Consider the following 27987-nt stretch of genomic DNA (forward strand, 5'->3'; position numbering starts at 1 on the left):
CACCATCCGATCGTGGCTGTTGCCAGCCTCGCCTGGCCTCCGTGCCAGTGGAACGTAAAAAGCACCATCCGATCATGGTCGTTTGCCAGCCTCGTCTGGCACCTGTGCCGTTGTTGGCGTTAGGAAGGGCATCCAGCCGTAGAAACATTGCCAGATCAGACTGGGCCTAGTGCAGCCTTCTGGCTTCCCAGACCCCAGTTGAACCGTCCAACCCATGCTAGCATGGAAAGCGGATGCTAAACAATGATGATGATCATGAGAAGGATCAGTCTTAACACTTCTGCTGCAGGGGACGGGGTCTTGAGTACAGCCAAGTGCCAGATGTCGTGGTCCTTTGTCATCTGTTTCTTAGAGAGCTTTTACCAGAGGAAATTCCCTCCATTTTGTGCACAATTCTTCTGGCTCCCAGCTTCAGTAACGCAGCAGACACTACATCTATTAAACTATTTAATTTCTAATTCATTTTAATTTGCGTAGTTTCACTTTCAAATTATATCATTTACAAATGTATAACTGATTAATATCATATATATCTATGTGTCTGTATGTATGTATGTGTGTATGTGTGTGTATACATGTGTGTGTATGTATATATATATATATGTGTGTGTGTGTGTATATGCATGTACATATATGTGTGTATATATGTATATGTATGAATGTATACACATTTACATCACTTAGCTTTTAGTTATATATGTGTGTGTGTTATATATATATATATATATATATATATATCTAGTTAGTTTCTTTTTTTCTTATATTTTTTCATATTATAATTTTTTTTTTTTTGCCAAAACTCTTTTTCAGACTTAGTATGCTATTTCAGAATTTGAACCTTTCTTTATATTATATTTTTAATTTCAATTTTCAAAATTTTTTCTTTCTTTTTTTTTTCTTTTACTCTGACCAAACAAGCACTATTTTCACAATTTTTTTTAGCACTTTTCAATTTAATTATTCAGACAAGCCGAAAGAAAGAAACGAAGAATTTTATAAAGAAATTCATTGCACTCTGTCATAGTACACCTGATATATATATATATATATATATATATATATATATATATATATGTGTGTATACATATATAAATATGTAATTCACCAAAATTAATTTATGAAGGTGTCATTAATTCTATTATTATCCAATGTAACTATTTTAAAAATGATAATAACAGAATCAATGACACAGGCGATAGCAGGCCCAAAAATAGCATTAAATAGTCGAGGGATTAAAATTAATAAGAGTTTTGACTGTTATTTCAAGCAAGTAGACATACTTAGTATGTCCTTTGATTAATTTTAATTATATATATATATATATATATATATATATATATATATAGTAAATCTTTAGATTCAGATGAATATGGTACCTAAGTTGAGGCACCAGAATTTAGTACAGTATTATCCATACAATTTCAAAGTAAGGTGATTAAAATCAAAATAAGCAACAAGGATATCCTGAGGTAATGCAGTACGATCGTTTCATGCGACTCCATTTAATTGAACAATGTAATTATTACATCAATCTGCATTTTAAATTGATGTAATGATTACATTGTTCAATTAAATGGAGTTGCATGAAACAATCGTACTGCATTACCTCTGGATATCCTTGTTGCTTATTTTGATATAAATATATATATATATTATCTTCAGTTTAACTTCTTTGCTTATATTACTAGCTCTGTCATCACCCCATTGGAGGGTGTTATTGGGTTTTTGTTCATGGAATAGGTACAGGTTTGATGTGCAATATTTATTAGGTGTCATTTGGATGATATCTGTGTGTGTGTGTGTGTTGAAGGAGAAAGAACAAGAATGAGTAGTTTGGTCTGCATAAGAGTATGTGTAATTAGAAGTGACAACAGACACATTAATGTACAGGAAGAGATGTAGTAACTAACGATTTACCATCGAGCTCTTTGAAATTCTTGAAAGGTGTGAGTGACATGCATGAACAGAAAGTGTTGAAGCTCAGAGAAAATAGATGGACTTAAGATGTTGGAGAAGTTGTTTGTTAAACTGTTTCCTTTATTTTTGAGATGTTGGGAATAGGGGTGATGGATCAATGATTGACGGAGTGAGAGAGGTTACCATTTATCATTTTGAGATGAAACCCACTGTAGCATGTTTCCTGAGATTGAAATTTAAGGCCATCCAGCTGTAGAAACCATGCCAAATCAGACTGGTGGCTGGTGTAGCCTTCCAGTTCGCCAGCCCTGGTCAAACTGTCCAACCTGTGCCAACATGGACAATGGAAGTTAAATGATGATGATGATGAGGGAGAGAAAAAGAGATTGAAGAGTTTTGTGGTAGAGTTAGGAGATATCTGAAGAGGGAACTGTTTGAGGCTGTTGGAAGAGACAATGTCAGGGCAAGTGGCTTTGCTGGTCTGAAACAACCAGATGGGTTTCCACACTTGCTGCATATGTGTTGTTGAGGTGGTGGAAAGTAGAAAGAGTCAAATAGGTTTTTTGTGTTTATAAGGAGTTGGATGCAAAGTGGGTCATATATGAAGTTTTTTCTGTGTATGATTGAGGAGTGTGAGAAAATGATGAAGAGATTGCAGAGGGGCCGGAGAATCTAGCTACAGTTTATAAGGTTAACCTTGCAAGCTGCACAATGCATGAAGGCATCTTTCGCACTTCTTGGTTAGTAGTCTTGAAGAAGCTGCAACAGTTGATAATAAAAATAACGTAACTAGTTAGTAGGTGTGATGGTGATATTATCCAGGTGTTATAGGCCTTACCCTTCACCTGGATTGCTTCAGCACAGTTGCTTCTGAACCATTTGTGTGATTTGGGAATTGTGAACTTTAGGTGTGTTTGTGAGAGATGGGAAGGTTTTGCAGATGAATTTGGTCACTTGCTTAGGTGTATATTTCTTTATTGCCCCCAAGGGGCTAAACATAGAGGGGACAAACAAGGACAGACGAACGGATTAAGTCAATTACATCGACTCCAGTGCGTAACTGGTACTTAATTTATCGACCCCGAAAGGATGAAAGGCAAAGTCGACCTCGGCAGAATTTGAACTCACAACGTAACGGCAGACGAAATACAGCTACGCATTTCGCCCGGCATGCTAACGCTTCTGCTAGCTCGCCGCCTTAGGTGTAGCAGGCAGATGAAAGGTGAAGGACATTTGCTGCCAGTGATAGCATAAAAATCAACAGAGCAACTGACCAGTTAGTCTATATTTGGAAGGTGGGAATGTTATGTAATACGGGGATGTGTGAAGATGGATAACCTTTTGTTGTTTAGTCCTAGAGTAGCTGTGACAAAGTAGTCCTGTGATCAATGGTATTTCAGTTGAAACCATCCCACAATTTATTCAGACTTGCGTCACCTTACTAGCACTTGTGCTGGTGGCACGTGGAAAAAACATTCAAGCGAGGTCGTTGCCAGTGTCGCTGGACTGGCTCCTGTGCAGGTGGCACATAAAAAGCACCATTTGAGCGTGGCTGTTGCCAGTACCACCTGACTGGCCCTCGTGCCGGTGGCACGTAAAAGCACCCACTACGCTCTTGGAGTGGTTGGCGTTAGGAAGGGCATCCAGCTGTAGAAACACTGCCAGATCAAGATTGGAGTCTGGTGCAGCCATCTGGTTCGCCAGACCTCAGTCAAATCGTCCAACCCATGCTAGCATGGAAAGCGGATGTTAAACGACAACGACGACGATGATGATGATGATGATGATAATTATGATGGTGTATTCAAGACTTAGGATCTGATATATCCTTTTTTTTACCCTTTTACTGTGGAAGCCAGTTATACCCACTCAAAATTTCATTACCCTTATCTTTAGAAAGCAGTTTTATTTACCAGTCTATCTTTGGTTGAGGAATGCCATGTTTGAGGTTATTTCCTGTTGAAATATATTGCGTTCAATGAAACAATGTAATTTGCAGAAAATACCAATTCTATTTCTTGGAACTATTTAACATCATTACTGGAATAACCATGAAGTTTAATTTTGCAGTTAAAGGGTCATGGTTGTATGATATAATATCCGAGGGAGTTTTGGTTGCTATTTTTAGCACATCAGGCTATCATGTAATACTGAGGTTTAGTTGTTGTCTTTTAAGAATGGTAAAACGGTTGGATCCCATTTTGTTTTGATATGGTGGTATGTGAAATGAGGGAGATTTATTTGTTATTTTTAGGAGTTTGTGTGGTCATATAGAGCAAGAATGAAGAACCCGTTGAGTACAAAGGGAAGCTTTTAGGGCATAAGTAACTATAAGGGTCCATTTATTCCGGGGGAAACAGCAAATCTAAGTTTACAAATTCATGCCTAACTCCAATTACCTCTTTTAGTTTTCATGAGGTTTTTTAGGGACTTTTTTCAGGGACTTTTTTTAGGGTGTAATTTCAAATTTGAATACAGGTGAAATTTTGCCCTTGGATGACGGATTGTGGGGTGGGAGGGTAATGGGGTTCATCTCCCAATGTAGGGGCTTCTTTAGTGACTTGTCGAGAGAGAAGGACCAATTTGTGCATGTGCATCTTTAGATTATCTTTTTCTTCATCTTTTTAGATTTGACATTAATTCCAAGATTATTTTTGCATTCTTTTTCATTCTCTTTTTTACTTCAGATTTTTGTCATGAGGCTGCCTGATTCCTTTTTGTCGTTTTCTCTCTCTCTTTTTTTTTTTTTTTTTTTTTGCATGTTAATTGGGCATTGCAGCGAATATAGCATTGTTTAGTTTAGTGTAGTAGTCAGCATATACTTGTATATATATGTATGTAGTTTATAATTCATTAAGTGTACTAATTACTAGTTAATTTGGTACACTGCTGAAGTAACAAAAGTTTGGCAGCAGTGAAACTACAAGAAATTCCTGAAAGAAACCATTTCATAAATTTTTTTTTTAACTTTTTGATTAATTTTTTTTTACACACCTGAAGATGTCAAAGCAATGAGTAACAAAGGTTTGGACTATATACCTATATGCCTTCACAAATTCATGTATGTACCGGTAATAATTATGAAAATTACACATATTATTTAGAAAATTCTAAAAGCCACAAACTGCGTAATTTCTTTTAAAATTGTAATTTTTATAAATTCTTTGATTGTTAATGTGATGTAGAGTCAACATGTGGAAGATTCTCTCTTAGGTGAGATATTCTTTACTATACACTTGTGATTTCTTCTCTCTCGAGACTTGTTGTCTTCTGTTTTTTTGTTTTTTTATATTTGTATCAAAAAGTAAACGTTTTTTAACTATGAAATGAAATGAAATTGAAGACTTGCTCTATCTACAGTTTGACTATATTGCTTACATTTTAACAAATCTTAATATGTTATGCTACATTTTTAGTTTCATATCAGAGTAAAGTCCATTTGGTTGAACATATGATCTTGCTCCGACAATACATGTCTAAATATCTGTCCATCCATCCATCCGTCTGTCTGTCTGTCTGTCTGTCTGTTCGTTCATCCATCCATCAATTTATCTGTCTATCCATCATCATCATCATCATCATCATCACCGTCATAGCATCCACTTTTCCATGCTGGTGTGGGTCGGACAGAATTTGTTAGGGCAGGTTTCCTACAGCAGGATGCCCTTCCTGTTGCCAACACTCACATTTCCGAGTTAGGTAAATATTTTCCGCATCACCAAAACTGTCTCGAAAGATTTGAGGCAACAGACACCACTTGCATTGACAGGGGCACTCATTTACAGCTATCATGTGATATCAAGGAAAGGAGACACTAATACACACACACACATACATACATATATATATATATATATATATATATATATATATTATATATATATATATCATACATGCATATACATGTATACATGGTAGGCCTCCTCCAGCCTCCATCCAATAAATCCACTCACAGAAAGTCACAAGGCCTTGGTCGACCCTGGACTACAGCAGAAGACACCTGACCAGAGTTCCAAACAGTGAGATTGAACCCAAAAGCAATATGGTTGGGAAACAAACCTCCTTACCACATGACCACACCTGCACCTCTCCATCCATCCATCCATCCATCTATCATCTATATCTGCTTAGTTCTTTATCTGTTCATCTATCTATCCATCTGCCATTCCATCTCAAAGAACAGACCCACCGTTTCCTCTGTGTACCGTAAAAGGCAACTGAAAGAGATTGAGGCAGGATGCATGTGTGTACATGTGTATATATCTATGTATGTATGTAAGAGAGCCTGATTGTACGCATGGTACGTGCGTGTGTGTATGTATGAGTGTATATAAGAGAGCCGGCCTGTATAAACGACCGTGTCCTATGTAAAGGGTTTTGTCCATTCTCTGCCATCTCCATCTTCTTCTTTTAGGCATATTGCAGAACTTTGTAGCTTGTTCTCGATCCTTAGGTAAGGCGCCACTTCAAGTTTCACTTCACAGCATCTTTCTGCAGTCTTGTCTCGGTCAATCTGTTCGTGAAGTCTCTCTCTCTCTTTCTCACACACACATACACACACACACACATACACACGATTAATTGCATCCTGGAAAATGTCACCACATGCAATCACAGTGCATCCAAGAATTCTGATGCAGTTTCCAGTAATGTCAAACTGGTTGGTTGTTGTTGCATTAGGCATTGGACGGTACCGGCTGGAGAATGGTAGAAAGGGAGTAGACCAAGTGTCTATGTACACCTACTTTGCATGTACACATATATATATATAAATGTGTGTGTATTTTTGTGTGTGAGTATATGTATATATATGCACATATGTATGTATATATGTATATATATATATATATATATATATATATGCACATATGTATGTATGTATGTATATATTTATATGTATATATATATATATATATGTATATAAATATGTATATATATATATATGTATATATATGTATATGTATATATATGTATGTATATATATATATATATATGTATATATATATATGTATATATATATATGTATATATATCTAAATATACACACATACTTATACATGTATACATACACACACTCGCACACATGTATGTATGTGTGTGTATATATATATATATGTTTATATACATAAATATATATGTATGTGTGTATATATATGTGTGTGTGTGTGTGTATGTATATATACATAAATATGTGTGTGTGTGTTTGTATGTATATATACATAAATATAAGTGTGTGTGTATATATACATAAATATGTATGTATGTGTTTGTATGTATATATACATAAATATTTGTGTGTGTGTGTGTATATATATATATATGTAACTGAAGCATAATGGACGGTTGCACCTGTTTTCTTTCTTTATTCCTTTTACCTGATTGTTGTTTATGACAAAGCATGCCCAAACGTGCATGCGATACAGCTGTTTGTCACATTACAACTGTGAGTCAACACATCTGTTCGTTGCTGACATTACAGAAGACTCACCTCACATCTGTTGTCTATCATATTACATCTGGAATCCTTACATCTGGTGTGCCTGTCTCTATGCATCTATGATCTTACAATCTAATCTCAATACATCTGTGTATCTCTAACATTACATACAACCAAGACTCAATACGTTTGATTTATGTCACATTTTTATGACTGTGAATCACTCCAGTCTGTTTGTGTAGTACATTTTAAAAATTGAGTCATGGTACCATCTGTTCATTTTCCACAGATCACCATGTGGTTCAATACATCTGTTGCCTAGTTATTGCTCTACAGCTAAGATTAAAAACATCTGCTCATCTTCCACGTTACAGTTGAAACTCAATTGTCTACAAATCTCTCTTGTATCATATGCTACTGTCTTCAAAATTGAACGATATGTTTTATAATATATTCTATTGTGTCTGGGGAGAGTCATTTTCTTTTTGTGCCTTATTATGTAACACACTCACTGGTAAAATTTCCACGTTTTTCTTATTTTTATTGTCCTAAAATTTTCGTTGCGTCTTGCAACCTTTTCAATAGTTTTGACCAACAAGTGCGTTACATAATAAGGCACAAAAAAAATGACTCTCCCAAGACACAATAAAATATGCTTCAACACACGAACTCATATAAAGAATCTTGCAAACCAAATCCCAAAACGAAATTTGATAATATAGTTTTTATACACTTTGCTATGAAAATAGATGGGATGGCTATGGTTTGGTTGTTTTTGACCATGAATCAGCCAGATCGATACTAACTTGGGACCAATACCACCAATATCATCTCCACTAACAAGAGGCCCAGTACATAGTTACTTGACCTGCTGAAATCATTAATCAAAATCTCCCTCAAATCATATCCTACCATCATAGAAAAAGTAAGGATTCTGTGAACACTGTACTCTTAGGTACACTTAGAAGTTAAACTTAATATGTCTTCATATAATTAATAGTATGTGGCTGGTGCTCAAGAAATCTACTCATGCTATTATAATTGAGACTTACTATCTCTGTTTAATGGTGCTGATAAACTCACAAGTTTGTACACAATACTGTATCAGTCCATCCATTCATTTTTGTTTTTTCTTTAGCTCACTATTCTGAAAGTGTCTTGGGGATGGAGTCCTAAGGCACTTCCTCCATAGGGTCCTATAAGAAGCACTCTCCTTAGACTTTCCTGCTGGATTCCCAAGCATAACCGACTGAGGCTATGGATATTATCCAACCATTCATTCTTCATCTACCCTTGGGTCTTCTGTCGGTTGGCTCTGTCTGTTAGAGTCACATTACTGCTGTAGTTCTGTACATCTGGTGTCGCTTTACAACTGTATAGAAATATATCTGTTAGTCTCATTTCAGCTGTAGTTCAATTCATCTGGAGTCAGGTTATAATTGTAGATAAGTCTGTCTGTTAGAATGTTAGAATCACATCATAGAGATAGTACTGTACATCTGGAATCACATTACAACTGTAGACAAGCATATATGTCAAGACACATTGCAACCGTAGATCAATACATTTTATTAGAATAACATTGTCTCTGTTAGAAACTCTTTGCAACTGAGATTCTGGTCATACATCTGTTCATTTATAGTTGTCAGTCAGTATAAATGTTGGACTTACATTACAGCTTTGGACGAGTATATCTGTTTAAATATCATTATTTCTGTAGTTCAGGGCATAATGTGTTGGGTCAACATTACTCTTTTACTTGTTTCAGTCATTTGACTGTGGCCATGCTGGAGCACTGCCTTTAGCCGAGCAAATCGACCCCAGGACTTATTCTTTGTAAGCCTAGTACTTATTCTATTGGTCTCTTTTGCCGAACCGCTAAGTTACGGGGATGTAAACACACCAGCATCGGTTGTCAAGCGATGTTGGTGGGGGGGACAAACACAGACACACAAGCATATGCACACACACACACACATACATATATATATTTATATATATATATTTATATATATATATATTTATATATATATATATATATATATATATATATATATTTATATATATATATTATATATATATATATAATATATATATATATTTATATATATATATATTTATATATTATATATATATATATATATATATATAATTTATATATATATATATATATATTTATATTATATATATATATATATATATATATATATATGACGGGCTTCTTTCAGTTTCTGCCTACCAAATCCACTCATAAGGCTTTGGTCAGCCCGAGGCTATAGTAGAAGACACTTGCCCAAGGTGCCACGCAGTGGGACTGAACCCAGAACCATGTGGTTGGTAAACAAGCTACTCACCACACAGCCACTCCTGCGCATATAACCCCTACATCTATAACTCATTATTTCTAATAGCTACAATCCATCACTAGATCAATATGTCACTCTATCATTATCAACCAGGCTATCAGATGTTGCTTTACACCACTGATCACAATGCACTTCCAATTCTTCCTTGATTGTGCCATTTCTTTTTTTTTCCATCTTGGACCAAAACTGTTTAACTAAATCACCATCCAGCTCCTTGACATGGAAGACATTTGAGTGGCCTTTTCCAGTCTCTTTGATACCACTCTGCAACTGCATGAGTCCACCTGTTGTCTATGAACCTTTCGGCATTCTACAATCCCATCATTCACTTCCACTCCATCTTTGAATATTGCTCTCGCAATATTATTTGCATGGATCTTTCCATGGCACAATATATTTTAACATCAATATAGTTTAACATCTGTAGCTCAGTACTTCTGGTAGTCACATTGCAATAGTATTGGGTTGTCCGGAAAGTTCGTGCCGATTTTTAAAGGAAAGAAAAAGGTCAATAAATACTTGCCATTACATTTTTAATCAACCAAATATGAACCATTTTGTTGCACAATGCGTCTCCATCTTTCCTTTAACTTAAAAATGACCCCTTCCCAGAATTGATGTGGTTTCATGGCAAAGAATTCATCAAGGTATCTTTTTACGTCATCCGAGGAATTGAAATTTTTACTATTAAGACTATTCTGCAGAGACCTGAATAAGTGGAAATCCGAAGGAACAATATCTGGTGAATATAGAGGGTGGGGTAACACATCCCAGCCGAGCTGCAGCAATTTTTGTCTGGTTCCCAAAGCATCAAGTGCCGAAAATGAAGTTTCTTATCTTCCATTTTAAAGGGTTACAGAATTAACACAGGTTATAGGAACATAAACCTTCTTCCATGAAAAGATAGCTTAAACTGTGCTCTAAATGGAGGTGTAGTCAAATCCTATTTTATGGACTCAACCATGTTCTAAAATAAGTCGAAAGGTAAGCTACTATAAATCGGCACAAACTTTCCAGACAACCCAATAGATAACGTATTTGGATAACATTATATCACACCAGTGGATCACCATATGTATCAGTTTAACATAGCATCTATAATTCCATACCTCTGACAATCACATAACAACAATAGATATATATATTTGATTAACCTTATGTCTGGAGTTCAGTACCTTTGGTATTAACATTACATCAGTTATTAACTTATTTATTAGGGCAACATTACTCTGTAGACCAATACCAGTGACAGTCGCATTACAGCAATGGATAATTTATTATATTATTTACATTTTGATGGATTTTGTCCTCATCTTGTTTGTTATTAACTCAATGTTTCAGCTGATATACTGTTCTGCTTTCATCAGGTGTCTTGGGGAAATTTCGGACCTGGGTTCTCATTCCTAAGGTATTTTTCGATGTTATTATTATTCAGGTCACTGCCTTGAATCTAACTTGGAATCTCTGGGTTAGTAGCCCATGCTCTTAACCACTACACCTTATGCCCATAGGCATATGGCATGGTGGTTAAGAGCACAGACTACTAAGCCCAAGATTCTGAGTTCAATTCCAGGCAATGGCCTGAACAACAACAACAGCAGCAGCAACAGCAACAACAACAACAACATTGAAAAATACCTTTGGAATGAGAATCCAGGTTTGAAATTTCCCCAAGACACCTGAAGAAGGCTGGAGGGTATATCAGCTGAAATTTTATGTTAACAACAAACAAGATGAGGACAAATATCCGTCAAATGTAAGCAATGTACTTAATTCCTCATCTCTTAAATATAGAACTGGATAATTTATTAGTTTAACAGTCCATCTATAGCTCAGTATATCTCTCTTTCTGTTCTACACCATCATTTAACACTTACAGCTCAATACATCTTTGAGAATTACTTTACAGAGGTAAGTCATTACAACCTATAGTTATAGCTAATTAAGTGCTTATGGTTCGTTATATCTGGTGTAAGTCTTTACCTTTCAAACCTGCTAAAGTAAACTGCCTGAAGACAACACTTTAAAGTAGTCGTCTTCAGTTTTTGCTGGAAAAACACAGAAAATCATACAGGAAATCACTTTTTTCTTATTTTCACTTTTTCATCCTCTTTACATATGTATACACACCAACTTATATTTGTATATACACCACATTGTATATGTATACATCGACTTACGTATGACTTACATATGTATACACACCAACTTTATATATGAATGCACCAACTTATATATATATATATATATACACCAACTTATATATGTATACACCAACTTATATATGTATACACCAACTTAAATATGACTTTATACATGTATACACACCAACTTTATATATGAAATACACCAACTTAAATATGGCTTATATATATATATAATATAGGACAATCCGGAAGTTGTCATAATAGAACTCAGAGTTTCAAATAGCAGAAGTGAGAGCTTAATGCCTAGAAGCTCTAAACTCCGGTATTTGAAACTCTTAGTATTATTATGACAACTTACTGATTATCCTATATTATATATATATAGATAAATTCCTCTATTTACATAATATTGAGGTCTCATTCATTCTTTTGTTGTCATATTATTATTATAACATATATATATATATATATATATATATATATTATATATATATATATATAATATATATATATATATATCACTAACTTATATATGTATACACCAACTGCTATATATACAAACCAACTTTTATGTACACCAATTTATATTTGCATATGCTAATTATAACTATGACAACAGGAAAAAATTAGAAATTTCAAGGGCATTGCAGCTTGCTTGAATATATATAACAGTATTAATAAAATAGATGGAAAAATTTTAAAAAGATTTTTTTTAGTATGACATGTTTCGACCTGTTCTGGGTCTCTTCAGGTACATAAATAAATTTTTTTTAAATATAAAATGTCTCACTAGAGATTCGGTTTTACGTCTCGCTAAATGTCCGTTAACTTTGGGAATGAGTAAAAAACAGAGAAAAGTTGAAACACGAAAGATTCAAATAGGAACGTGAATTTTTCGTGTTTCAACTAGTTTAGAGAAAATGATGTAATGAGCCATCGCTGTTGTAACTGTGTGTATATATATATATATATATATAAAATATGAATTAGAGATAAAACCACTATTATGCAACCCAAACAGTGATAGACATAAACCAATACATAAATAACAAATATATATAAATATAATTAATATAATATAAATATATCTCTAATTCGTATTTTATATATTTATTCTGTGAAATTTGATTTAATACTAAATTGAATTTTTCCCTTGTAAGTTTGGAGCTATACTCTCTAATATTATTATATATATATATATATATACACACATATACCTACATGCATATATATATGTTATTAATTAATGAACGTTCAATGTAGTTTATATGTATTGGAGATGGTTAGAGGTTCAAGAGAAGAAACAAGACATGCCAAATGAAGATAAAACAAAAAATTTAATTTGCCTCATCGCTAAATTGTATGTCATGTCATGGTTTGTCTCGTTGGTATTTTCTAGACTCTGACTATGATATAGACATGGACCGTAGTATGATGTCCGGAGATAATCATGAAGCTCGTGATGACCACCACCACCACCACCACCACCACCACAGATCCAACCGAAGTCCATCTCAGGAACGGTCCAAACGTGAACGATTTGTACTTAACGATTTCCATTTTATTAAAGTATTGGGGAAAGGCAGTTTTGGCAAAGTAAGTGAAATGGTTTCTCTTTTCTTGTCTTTTAAGAATAATGTTTGTATGTCCATGTTAGCTATGTTATGCTTGGATCAAGTGTTATCTTCTATAGACTTGGGTCAACCAAAGTCCTTTAAATGAAATTGGTTAACTCTTAGCATTTAGGCCAGCCATATCTATCTCAAATTGTCTACCTGTTTTATGCTTAAACCAGCCAGATCCAGTTTCTTGCACCTACACTACACTGTCATTCTAAAACTCAACAACCATGTCATTGAAATCTCAAAGCTAAAAGATAATGTATTAGGTCATCCCATAAGTTCTGTCCGATTTAACCTTTTTTAAAATTGAATAAAATTTAATAGTATTTAGAACGTCTAATGGAATTAAAGATTACTTTTATGCATTTGTGTACATTTAAACTAATTAAATATTATTTTGCAGAACAATAGAATTAAAATTTCTTTGATTAAAACCCTTTCTAATATGGAAGTATCCAAAGAGCATTTAAAGCACATAATGTTTTATGAGTACAAAAAAGGAAACTCTGCAGCCAAAGCGACTAGAAACATACCCTCAGTTTATGGGAAAGAATGCTTGAATGAAAGAACTTGCAGAAAATAGTTTGAAAAATTCAGAAGTGGAGATTTCAGCTTTGAAGATGAAGATCGAACAGGACATCCAGTTGAGTTTGATGATAAGCTCCTTGAGGCATTACTTGAAGAAAATCCTGCATTATCAGTTGAAGAATTGGCAATAAAGCTTAGTTTAAACCATACAACTGTTCATCGTCATCTATAACAACTTGGAAAGGTTCCTAAACTTGGAAAATGGGTGCCTCATGAATTGTCTGAAAGCAACCGCAAATACCGTGTTGATATCCGCTCTTCTTTCCATTCTCACGAACTCATTTCACCCTTTTTGGATAGACTTGTGACTGGTGACGAAAAATGGATCTTCTATCGAAATGTTAAACGTCGTAAACAGGGGCTTGGTAAAAGGGAAAAAGCTCAACCACAACTGAGAAGGGGGAAAAAAGTTTCTTCATGTGGAAAAAGGTTCTTCTCTCTATCTGGTGGGATTGCAAAGGAGTAATTCACTTTAAATTGTTATCACCTAATGCAACAATTAATGCTCAAGTCTACTGTCAGCAATCAGAGTGTTTGAAGCAAGCTTTGAAGAAAAATAGACCTGCTTTAGTGAATCGAAAAAGAATGATGTTTCAATCAGGACAATGCGCGACCCCACACTGCAAAGATCACATCACAGAACATCGAAGAGCTTGGTTGGGAAAAAATTCCTCATCCAACTTACTCTCCCGACCTTGCTCCTTCAGACAACCATTTGTTTCGTAGTTTACAGAATCATTTGGGGGACATAACTTTTGCAAGCCAGGAGGAGGTCGAAACTGTCATTTCACAGTTCTTCGCTTTGAAACCAAAAGAGTTTTTACGTTGATGGGATTAAAAAGCTTGTAAATAGATCGAAGGAAGTCATAGATAATCAGGGAAAGTACATTGATGATTAAATTTCAATTAAATATAACATTTGATCACTTGTTTTCTTTATTCAAAATTCGGACAGAACTTATGGGATGACCTGATATGTTGTTGTTTGTTCCTTCTTGAGCCATGCCTGGCTCATAAGGGTCGGTTTCCAATTTCATTGGTGTATAGGTTCCCTACCTGGACAGGACGTTGGTCTGTCGCAGGTGAGCTGTTATATGCAGAAGGAAAGAGTGAAAAAAAGTTGTGGTGAAAGAGTCAGGAGAAGTTGACCATTACCTTCTGCCAGAGCCATGTGAAGCTCAGGTGTTTCACTCATAAACACACACATCACCTGGTCTGAGATTCGAACCCACTATCCCTCGACCGCGAGTCCGCTGCTCTAACTACTAGGCCATGTGCCTCCACAAAAATTAATACATAATTAATACAAAACAATGTAAATAAAGAAGCATTGCATTTGACAAAGTAACCTGAATGGTGAAAGGTTAAACCAGCGATATCTGGCCTAGATGATCAACCAGTTTTATATTCAAACTGGCCAGATCCAGCCTCTCACACCTACCCTATTATTTCATTCTAAATCTAAACAATCACATAATCAAAATCTCAAAGCTGCAAGATAAAACAGGATTAATTCAAAACAATGTGAATAAACAAGCAATATAGGCGCAGGAGTGGCTGTGTGGTAAGTAGCTTGCTTACTAACCACATGGTTCTGGGTTCAGTCCCACTGCGTGGCATCTTGGGCAAGTGTCTTCTGCTACAGCCTCGGGCCGACCAAAGCCTTGTGAGTGGATTTGGTAGACGGAAACTGAAAGAAGCCCGTCGTATATATGTATATATATATATATGTACATATGTGTGTGTGTTTGTGTGTCTGTGTTTGACAACCGATGCTGGTGTGTTTATGTCCCCGTCACTTAGCGGTTCGGCAAAAGAAACCGATAGAATAAGTACTGGGCTTACAAAGAATAAGTCCCAGGGTCGAGTTGCTCGATTAAAGGTGGTGCTCCAGCATGGCCGCAGTCAAATGACTGAAACAAGTAAAAGAGTATATATGATAGAATAACCTGAAGGCTAAAGGGTTAGACCAGCCATATCAGGCCTTATGTTCAAACTGGACAAGGTAGGGTTCGGATGGATCACAACTTCAACTCCTTCATTTAGAGGTAGTGCCTCCAGCATTGAAAGTTAAAACTGGAAGAATGATCCTTGTCAAACTGGTATGGAGGTTGAAAACCGTAGGGGCAGATAAAGTAGGCTTAATTTATATGTTTGTATCAAGTGCAAAATTAGTATGGAATAAAGTACATAAAAAGAGTTGTGCAATAAATGAGACTGTTAGATAACTTATTTTGTGTACTTTATTCTGTACTCTGTATTTTGTATTCTCCGTGGATATATATATGAATCTTAAGTCTACTCATATTTTTCTACCCTACTCTCTCTCTATCTTTTCCATATGTATGTATATGTATATATATATGTATATATATATATATATGTTGTTATATTTCGGAATGGTCATTTTGCCAGTTTAGCCAAATGTATATATAATATATATAATTATTTGAGGGAATATTAATCCTAACTTACAGGGAAAAATTCAATTTAGAAATACTAAATCAAATTTCACACAATATATATATATATTATATATATATATATATTATATATATATATATAAATCCTTAAAAATGTTTTAGCCCGAAGGCTGCTGCCATGCTGGGGCACCAATATATATATAAAAATTAGAAAAAACAACCTTTTATCAATTCAAAATGAACAATTAAATTACACCATCTAGAAAATTACATATAATAGAAATATTAAAATTAAAATAACAATAATATACCGATGATTAAGTAAATTGCAAAAAAATAATAAAAACGTATATAATTGGTATATAATATATAAATATATATATATATATTTATATATTCAGTCATTAGACTGTGGCTATGTTGGAGCACATATGGAATTTTAGTTGAGCAAATCGACACCAATACTTATTTTCTTTTTTTTAAGCCTGGTACTTATTTTATTGATCTCTTTTGCTGAACCACTAAGTTACAGGGACATAAACACACCAACACCAGTTGTCAAGTGGTGGTAGGACACACACACACAGATACACATAGATAGACAGACAGACAGACAACAGGCTTTTTTCAGTTTCTATCTACTAAATCCACTCACAAGGCTATGGCCAACCAGTGGCTATAGTAGAAACACTTGCCCAAGGTTTCATGCAGTGGGACTGAACCTAAAACCATGTGGTTAGGAAGCAAATTTCTTTCCACACAGCTGCACACACACACACACACACACACAGCTAAGTGGTATGTCATTAGTTTGATTAACGTTTACCAGTTTAATTAATTGCTTGATGGATTATAATTATTTTTCTTTCTGTTACTCTTCACCTCTTCAAAATGGAGCATAAATATTTTTTTAAAGATCACAGATAACAAGGATAAATAGCCCAATTAACGTTTATCACACTAATTAATCCACTTTCTTCTTAGTCATTTAAATTTCCTATCATCATTCATTCTTTTTTTTATATTTATTTATTTTTGTTTTTTGGTTTTTTTTTTTGCTGATGAAAGTTTTGGAATGTTCTAGAGCATTTTTCAATTTGATTTTCATCTAATTTAAAATGCAAACTGAAATATATATCTGTGGCTTAATACTTCTGTCTGTTTACAATATTTTCCAGCATAAAATCAATGTAGTATAAAGTATAAACATCTAATGTAAACATTCAAATATCATCTCTATTTTGCCAAATCCTGCCGCATTTCACAGACAATTTTTGATCCTCCAAAATTGTCTTGGCATACAAGTTGACTTAACTTTTTTTGACTTTATTCTTTTATTTGTTTCAGTCATTTGACTGCAGCCATACTGGAGCACCGCCTTTAGTCAGACAAATTGACCTCAGGACTTACTCTTTGTTAACCTAGTACTTATTCTATCGGTCTCCTTTGCTGAACCGCTAAGTTACGGAGACGTAAACACACTAGTATCAGTTGTCAATCAATGTTGGGGGGACAAACACACACACATATATATAGAACTTTTTTAAAAAGTTCCTACCGATAATGGTTATATTTCCATACCAAAATCTACCCGGAAATAATTGTTGGTTTTTTTTAAAATTAATAATTATTTACCGTTATATTATATTATATATATATTACACGATAGGCTTCTTTCAGTTTCCGTCTACCAAATCCACTCACAAGGCTTTGGTCGGCCCGAGGCTATAGTGGAAGACACTTGCTTAAGGTGCTACGCAGTGGGACTGAACCAGGAACCATTTGGTTGGTAAGCAAACTACTTACCACACAGCCACTCCTACGCAGTTTGAAAAATTTGACTTGTATGCTGGAAAATATGGTATTCAGCCATTACAAATCCCAGTTGTACTTCAGTTCACCTCTTAATTATACCTGTACGTTTGGAGATCAGTACAGCTACAACAATCACTTCTCACCTGGAGATTGATGCGATTTCTTTAAAAGATTTAAAAAATTTATTTATTCCTTTTATTACCAAATTTCTTTTGAAACATTTCTGCCTTTATTTCAAATAATTTTAAGGATAATGAAAACCCCAGTAAAATTGAAATCACATGATATGGTGATCTCAGAGCTAGAATAGTAGGGGGTTCTCTCCCTGCTTGCAATATATATCGAGTGTAAAGTGCACTGAATAACCAGCTGGAGGAGGCGTCCTCCTTGGGTTAGAATAACAGTATCATCTGTTCTTATAGAGTACCCACTTTTAGGCGGCAATAAACATTGCTTCTCAGTATAAATACTGTTTTCATTTGTATTAGAGATTTTCTTAATGAGATGGTTTGCTCGTAAAATAGATTTGCCATTATGAAGTCTTTAGTTGCCATATTTCTGTTGAAACGCACTGTCTGTGTCTCAATTTATTCTGGAAATAAAATAGAATTTAGTAAAATGTCTTTGTCAATATTATGGGCTTATGAACAGTAGGTGTAAGTGTACTTCCTACAATTTTTGTAGGGGGTGCAAAACCAAAATTTGCACCCCTACTTACTTTTCTCAAGATTAGAAAACAATATGTAAAAAATGGTTTGTAAAAAGTAGCTTGAAGTTCGGCTTTTTCTCAAAGAAGAAAAAAAAAGAAACAATAAGACCCTGTTTGTAAAAAATTTTGGACCTGGGTTTGCACCCCCTAAGCAAATTTCCTTCCCAAGCCAGTAGTCAATATTAATTCTTTTCCTATTTTATTTCTTTCAAAATACACAGCCGTAGGAGTGGCTGTGTGGTAAGTAGCTTGCTAACCAACCATATGGTTCCGGGTTCAGTCCCACTGCATGGCATCTTGGGAAAATGTCTTCTACTATAGCCTCGGGTCGACCAAAGCTTCTTTCAGTTTCCGTCTACCAAATCCACTCACAATGCAATGGGAATGAACCCGGAACCATGTGGTTGGTAAGCAAGCTACCTACCACACAGCCACTCCTGCGCCTACTTAAATTTTTATAAATATATTTACCCAAATATTAATATGATACTTAAATACAAGGTTAACTACTATATATTGTTTATCTTTACACTTTTTAGTGATTACCCAGAATATATATTACTCAAATTTTTATAAACATATTCATCCCTATATTAATTTGATACTTAAATATACAATTAATTACTATATATTTAATTTTTCTTTATACTTTTTAATGATTACCCAGAGCATATTATGATATATCTTATATTTACCTCTTTAAAAATATAATTATTAATTGATTTATCTCTATTTTCTTATTTTTCTTAAATAAATATAAACCTTAGTTTATTTAATTACCTGAGTTTGAATATTAAAATTAATATTCAAAATAAATAGTAAGAGTTCAGTGAATTCATTGGATATTATTATCCCTTAATGAGGTTTATTTAACTTCTAATTGAACTTTTATATATGTATGTATATATATATATATATATATAGATTCAGATGAATATGGTACTTAATTTGAGGTACCAGAATTTAGTATGGTATTATCCATACAATTTCAAAGTAAGGTGATTAAAATCAAAATAAGCAACAAGGATATCCAGAGGTAATGCAGTACGATTGTTTCATGCAACTCCATTTAATTGAACAATGCAATCATTACATCAATTTAAAATGCAAAGCAATCCTCAGCTTCACAAAGACATAGAATATAATTAAATTAGAACAGATGGACACAGTAGTATAATTTTAGGTATAATTATACTAATGTGTCCATCTGTTCTAATTTAATTAAATTCTATGTCTTTGGGCAGCTGAGGATTGCTCTGCATTTTAAATTGATATGTATATATATATATATATATATATATGTGTGTGTGTGTGTGTGTGTATATATATATCTACATGTGTATTTGTGTTTGTCACCCACCGCCACTTGACAGCCAGTGTTGTTGTGTTTATGTCCCTGTAACTTAGCTTTTCATCAAAAAAGAGACTAATAGGATAACTAACTACTAGGCTTGAAAAAAATAGTCCTGGGGTCGATTTGTTCAATCAAAGCCCTTCAAGGTGGTGCACTCAGCATGGCTGCAGTCAAATGACTGCAAGAAGTAAAAGGTAATGCTTTTTTTTTTTTCTTTGAAGAATATTTAAAAAAAGTTTTGGTTTATAAAAATTCCGTTTTCGTTGAATTTTCTTCTTGAATCTCACTTGTTTGTTTGTTTGTTTCTCCAGGTGATGTTGGCTGAACGTCGGGATACAGATGAAGTGTATGCTGTGAAAGTACTTAAAAAGGATGTCATCATTCACGATGACGACGTTGAATGTACAATGACTGAGAAACGAATTTTAGCATTATCGGCCAAACATCCATTCCTGACTGCGCTGCACTCCTGCTTCCAGACTCCCGTTAGTTCCCTCCTGACTTTTCTCACCTGCACCCTCACCACACACACACACACACACACACAAACACACTTAGATATATGCTAATCGTCATGGTTTTTGTTATTTAGTGTCAGACCATCCAAATCTCAGGGGACGTACAACCAACAGTGTTCCAACAATGACCATCCTGACTTTTGGTACAGTACATCTAGGACTCATCATCATCATCGTTAAACATCCGCTTTCCATGCTAGCATGGGTTGGAGGATTTGACTGAGGACTGGCGAACCAGATGGTTGCACCAGGCTCCAATCTTGATCTGGCAAAGTTTCTGCAGCTGGATGCCCTTCCTAACGCCAACCACTCCGAGCATGTAGTGGGTGCTTTTACATGCCACCGGCACGGGGGCCAGTCAGGCAGTACTGGCAACGACCTCACTCGCCATATCTAAGACGATACACTGCGATTTGAGGGCGATTTGACTGCTCTTTCTAGTGGATCGAGTGATCCCACAAGGGCTTCTTCATTCATGTCTTGTGGTTGTTTAGCCAACAGACTTATGGTCGAAGACATTCTGGCCATGACCCTCCTACCTTTTCGAATTCTAGGGACTACATGGTCCAATACAGTTGTTATATATCTAGCTGGTCGGGTGAACATGTAGATCTCCTGTGAGTGAGTAAACTCGAACCGCGCATGTCCACCTAGTGGACATGCTCGGTTCGAGCATCTGAGAGTACATCTAGTTTGTGTGCTAGGTTATGAAGGCACATGGCTTGGTGGTTAGGGTATTCTGCTCACAACTGCAAGGCCGTGAGTTCAATTCCTGGTGGTGCATTGTGTCCTTGAGCAAGACACTTTATTTCCTGTTGCTCCAGTTCACTCAGCTGGTAAAGATGAGTCGTACCTGTAATTCAAAGGGGCCAGCCTTCTCACATTCAGTATGTCACACTGAGTCTCCCCGAGAACTATGTTAAGGGTATGCGTGTCTGTGGAGTACTCAGCCACTGGGACGTTAATTTCACAAGCAGGCTGTTCCATTGATTGGATCAACTGGAGCCCTTGTTGTCATAACCAACTGAGTATCAGTGTGTACTACTTACTCACAGAAATCTCTAATCTAATTGGCGGCGTGCTGGCAGAATCGTTAGCACGCCAGGCGAAATGCTTCGTGGTATTTCGTCTGTCTTTACATTCTGAGTTCAAATTCCGCCGAGGTCGACTTTGCCTTTCATCCTTTCAGGGTCGATAAATAAAGTACCAGTTACGCACTGAGGTCGATGTAATCAACTTAATCCCTTTGTCTGTCCATGTTTGTCCCCTCTATGTTTAGCCCCTTGTGGGCAATAAAGAAATAAGAAATCTCTAATCTTTAGATACCATTCAGATATGCTAGATTGATATTATCAAGGGTATAGATTAGATGTGGAGAAGCTATAGCCATCTGAAAGGAGTACAGTGTTTGACATCAAATCATTAAACTGGAATATATTTCGATTCATTTAGTTTGATTTAAAACCAAATTTTTCAATTGTAAACTTTACAAACATGTATTTGTGATAACCTTATTTACATTTATCCTTCCATCCATCCATCCAGCTAACCAGTCATCACCTCTGCCCATTATCCCTGCAAGGGTCGTTGGTGTAGAATCCTAGGACACATCTTCTCAGAAGCAATTGTCTCTAGACATTCCAGCTGGATTCCCAAGTGTAACCAACCAAAACGATGGATGTTATCCAACCATCTTGGTCTACCCCTAGGTCTCTTCTGCGAGTCATAGGGCAGAATCCTCAGGTACCTCCTCCATAGGTTCCTATCAGGAATAACCATCTTTAGACATTCTAGCTGGATTCCTAAGCATGACCAATTGAAACCATGGATAGATAATATCCATCATGTTCTTGGTCTGCTGCTCAGTTTTCTGTTGGTCATTGTGGGGTACAGTCCTCAAGACACCTCCTCCGTAGGGTCCTTTCAAAAGCAACTGTCATTACACTTTCTGGCTGGATTTCTAAGCATGACCCGGCTACCCCTAGATCTCCTGCCCATTGTTGGGGTAGATTCCTCAATATCTCTTCCATAGTGTCCTATCAGAAGCAACAGTCATTAGACCTTCTGGCTGAATTCCCAAGTGTGACCAGCTGTGATTATCGATATTCACCATTTTTGGTCTACCCCTAGGTCTCCTACAGCTTGATACAGTCAAAGAATCCTTGTGATTCTTTCCTACTGCTGCAGGAATACTTACCAAAAAAACCTGTCGAAATTTTATTATTAATCTCTAATATTTAAACAAAAATCTAAGACTATTTCTCCTTTATCGTTTAACGTTCGCTTTCCATGCTAGCATGGGTTGGATGATTTTGACTGAGGGCTGGCGAACCAGATGGCTGCACCAGGCCCCAATCTTGATCTGGTAGAGTTTCTACAGCTGGATGCCCTTTCTAATGCCAACCACATCTGCAGGACTAAAGCTGTGACTTTTCAGTGCAGAGAAGCAGCCAGTGGCTTGACCTGGAGAGATGCCTTGAAAACCAAACTCTCCCACTCTGTGGAGTAATGTTACTTCAGAGTCCTTCGAAGGAATCCTATTTTTGTTACTTTTATTGTGATTGTAGTCTTTCATTTGTAATTAATTAATTGTTTAAACTAATTAGAGCTGTATTGAAATATCGAAAGCCATAAAAGTTTTTGGAAACAAAAGTTTTTTTTTCTTCTTATAATTACAGTGGGGGTACCTGTTCAGAAACTCCAATTTTTTTTTTGACATTTTTGTCTTAGAAAATTTTAGAATAATTATATTTTATAAAATCATTGGCTTCTTAGTGTTAATTGTATTTTTGTGGCCTTGTAAGGATGGCACTCAACCTCAATGTGACCATCCAACTTAAAAAGCTTTTCCAGTTCTCTTGTAGGTATTCTTAATTGGTATTTAGAACAGTGTTTCTCAACCATTTTTCTGGTGCTGGTGTGTTTTACATCCCTGTAACTTAGCAGCTCGGCAAAAGAGACCAATAGAATAAGTACTAGGCTTACAAAAAATAAGTCCCGAGGTCGATCTCTTTGACTAAAAACCCTTCAAAGTGGTGCTCCAGCATGGCCACAGTCAAATGACTGAAACAAGTAAAAGAATAAAAGAAGTGTCTTCTACTATAGCCTCGGGCCGACCAAAGCCTTGTGAGTGGATTTGGTTGACGGAAACTGAAAGAAGCCCATCGTATATATGTATATATATATGTATGTGTGTGTGTGTGTTTGTCCCCCTAGCATTGCTTGACAACCGATGCTGGTGTGTTTATGTCCCTGTTACTTAGCGGTTCAGCAAAAGAGACCGATAGAATAAGTACTGGGCTTACAAAAGAATAAGTCTCGGGATCGAGTTGCTCGATTAAAGGTGGTGCTCCAGCATGGCCTCAGTCAAATGACTGAAACAAGTAAAAGAATAAAAGAATATAAATAAAATAGTTTTTACGCACCAAATGGTTATGAGGGACCCATCCCTTCAGTAAAATAGGAATCAAAAGGGCCCATGGGTAAAAAATGGTTGGGGACCACCAATTTAGAGTGTCTCTTAATGGATTTAGGTAATCCTATATAGAAAGGCCTTACTTATCCTAATATCTTTTTACCCGTTACTTCACTCAATCCAGTCCCCATCCCCACCATACACACACAAATTAATTAACCAATACGTCAATATAATTATCCAATATCAACCAACATATCAACATATTCCTAAACTTTCCTCCTTAGTTTCTCCTCATCTCAGCTGTCCCATCTTCACCCAACTAGCTGTTCCACTTTCACATAACAAACTGTCCCATTTTCACCCAAACAGCTTTCTCATTTTCAAATGACAAGCTGACCCACTCTCACACAACAGGACGTCCCATTTTCACACAAAAACACAATTTAGTCCTCCCACTAAATCGTTTTAGATAAGATATTCTTCTTTCTTTTTTTTTTGTCACCATTGTTTTACCATTTCCTTATGATTTCCTATTTTTCTAAACACTTCCAAATTTTATTTCACTGTTACACTGTTTGAAATACTTACCAAAAAAACCTGTCGATATTTTATTATTAATCTCTAATTTTTTAACAAAAATCTAAGACTATTTCTCCATCGTTTAACGTCCGCTTTCCATACTAGCATGGGTTGGACGATTTTGACTGAGGGCTGGCGAACCAGATGGCTGCACCAGGCTCCAATCTTGATCTGGCAGAGTTTCTACAGCTGGATGTCCTTCCTAACGCCAACCACTCCAAGAGTGTAGTCGGTGCTTTTTACGTTCCACCGGCACGGGGGCCAGTCAAGCGGTACTGGCAATGACCTTGCTCAAATCCTTTCACACATGCCACCAGCACAGGTGCCAGTAAGGTGCCGTTGGTAACGATCACACTCGAATGGTGCCCCTTTATGTGCCACCGGCACAGAAGCCAGTTGGCTGCTCTGGCAACGATCATGATCAGATAGTGCTCTTGGCACTTTACTAGCATGGGCACAAGTGCCAGTAAGGCGGAGCTGGTAATGATCACACTCGAATGGTGCCCTTTTATGTGCCACTGGCACGGAAGCCAGTTGGCTGCTCTGGCAATGATCACACTCGGATAGTGCTCTTGGCACCCTACTAGCACAGGCACAAGTGCCAGTAAGGCGACGCTGGTAACGATCACACTTGAATGGTGCCCTTTTATGTGCCACTAGCACAGAAGCCGGTTAGTTGCTCTGTCAACAATCACGCTTGTATGGTGCTCTTTGCACCCCGCTAGCACGGATGCCAGTCATCGAATTTGATTTTGATAGCTTGTTTACCAACCACATGGTTCCAGGTTCAGTCCCACTGCATGGCACCTTGGGCAAGTGTCTTCTACTATAGCCTCGGGCCGATCAAAGCCTTGTGAGTGGATTTGGTAGACGGAAACTGAAAGAAGCCCGTTGTATATATGTATATATATATAAGCGTGTGTGTGTTTGTCCCCCTAGCATTGCTTGACAACCGATGCTGGTGTGTTTACATCCCTGTTACTTAGCGGTTCAGCAAAAGAGACCGATGGAATAAGTACTGGGCTCACAAAAGAATAAGTCCTGGGGTCGAGTTGCTCGATTAAAGGTGGTGCTCCAGCATGGCCTCAGTCAAATGACTGAAACAAGTAAAAGAGTAAAGAGTAAGAGAGTGAAACGGTTAAAATTAGTTAATTACAGTAGAAAGAGAATACCTGAGCATCCCTTATTCCATTGTGTCACAGCTCCCTGTTGTATCCCCTGTTGTATTTTACTGAATCTAAATTCTGTTCCTCTGTCGTTACAGGATCGTCTATTTTTTGTGATGGAGTATGTGAACGGAGGTGATCTTATGTTTCAAATCCAGCGTGCTCGGAAGTTTGACGAACCTCGTGCCCGGTTTTACGCTGCAGAGGTGACCTTGGCTCTCATGTTTTTACACAGACATGGTATCATCTACAGGTAATTGCTTTCCTCTTCGTTGTCCTACAAAGGATACAAATTAAAACACTAAAGCAGTGATTCTCAACCATATTTTTTTACTTTTTGACCCATTTGTCTCCCATTTTACTCAGATGGACCCTTCTAGCCATTCGATGCTTAAAAAGAATCCTGTAGAATTTTTATAATTAAATATTATTAAGAATTGTATAAAAAAATTGTTAAAATATTTTGTCTTGTAGTAGTATAATCAATTTATTGCACAAATTTTAACAAAATCTTATAAGGACCCCTAAAGGTCATATGAAACCCCAAGAGACATATGGACTTCCAGTTGAGAGCCATTGTACTATAAAGTGTTTCAACTAGTATTGGTCAGCCAGAAGTGAAAATTATTGGTTTAGTTGAATTGGAATTTGTTACCAATTCTAGAATTGCCTTCAGTCAGAGTTTTTTTTTAAAAAAGGTTTTGGCAAAATCTTGGTTACTCAATGAATCGGATTACCTCTTGTCGTCATCATCATCATCATTGTCATCATAATCATCACTGAGATTGAGCCAATGAGATTGTTGGAAAAACCATCCAAATCTCCTTCATATCATTTCCTGCAGTATTAAAATAAAAAAAAAAGTAAAAGGAATGACACATTGGATAATGTAATCCTAGATACATTATGCCTAGGGCTTCCTCAATGCTGACCCGAGTTTAAACCACATTATCACCATCATCATCATCATTGTCATCATCATTGTCATCATCATTGATTATCATCATCATTATCATGAATTTACTTACCATTGATGGTGACCGGTGGCCAAAATGAGTTGACCAGTGTTAGAAGGGCAGAAAATATACGTTGCAGATGACCCTTAAGGAAACGACAGAAGAGGATTTCAAGGAAGGTCATTGTCATAACCCTTGTTGCCATCACCATCATCTTCATCATCATCATCATCGTTAGTCAGCAACATACCATCATCATCATTATCATCATCAGCACTGTCATCATGATCCCCATCATCAACAGCAGCAGCAACATCATCGTAATCAGCATCAATACCGTTACCATCATCATCATCATCGTCGTCTTCCTCATCCTCATCCTCATCACCATCAGCAGCACCATTGTCATCAGCACCCTTCTCCTCCTACTCCTCTTCATCTTCGTCATTGTCCATCTTCATTATCAATCACGGTTTTATCATCGTCATCATCATCATCATCAACATTCTCCCCTCACAAGCTGCACAGATTCTGTTTGACAGACTAAATGTGTGTTTTGGTATTTTGTAGAGATCTGAAGTTAGACAATATCTTATTAGATTATGAAGGACATTGCAAGTTGGCAGATTTTGGCATGTGTAAAGAAGGAATGTTTGATGGACGTCTTACTCAGACTTTCTGTGGCACTCCGGACTATATTGCGCCCGAGGTAGGTTCTCACTCGGCATTGCCTTTCTTCACCTTTTAATTTTGTTCACCAATACCACCATCTTTTGATATTGTGACTAATTCTGTTATATGTATGTGTGTGTGTGTGTGTGTGTGGTGTGTGTGTGTGTGTGTGTATATATGTGTGTGTGTGTGTGTGTGTGTATATATGTGTATATATATATATATATTATGTATGTATATATATATATATGTGTATATACATATGTGTATATATATATATATGTATGTATATATATATATA

The 27987-nt window shown here is 36.1% G+C and overlaps 1 protein-coding gene across 4 annotated transcripts in view; it reads left to right on the top strand.

The window, feature by feature from the left end:
- Nucleotides 1-27987, top strand: part of LOC115224309 (calcium-independent protein kinase C) — a 236711-nt gene that overhangs the window by 197132 nt on the left and 11592 nt on the right. For 2 of the 4 annotated variants that reach the window (XM_036513225.1, XM_036513226.1), the window contains 5 exons: nt 6332-6370; nt 13266-13462; nt 20689-20862; nt 26157-26311; nt 27585-27723. In XM_036513225.1, the coding sequence (XP_036369118.1) occupies nt 6332-6370; nt 13266-13462; nt 20689-20862; nt 26157-26311; nt 27585-27723 (704 nt within the window). The remainder of the gene's footprint in view (nt 1-6331; nt 6371-13265; nt 13463-20688; nt 20863-26156; nt 26312-27584; nt 27724-27987) is intronic. The other 2 variants (XM_029795154.2, XM_029795155.2) reach the window with 1 other exon arrangement.

The sequence above is a fragment of the Octopus sinensis genome, linkage group LG25 (assembly GCF_006345805.1).
Source record: "Octopus sinensis linkage group LG25, ASM634580v1, whole genome shotgun sequence".
In the NCBI taxonomy this organism is placed as follows: domain Eukaryota; kingdom Metazoa; phylum Mollusca; class Cephalopoda; order Octopoda; family Octopodidae; genus Octopus; species Octopus sinensis.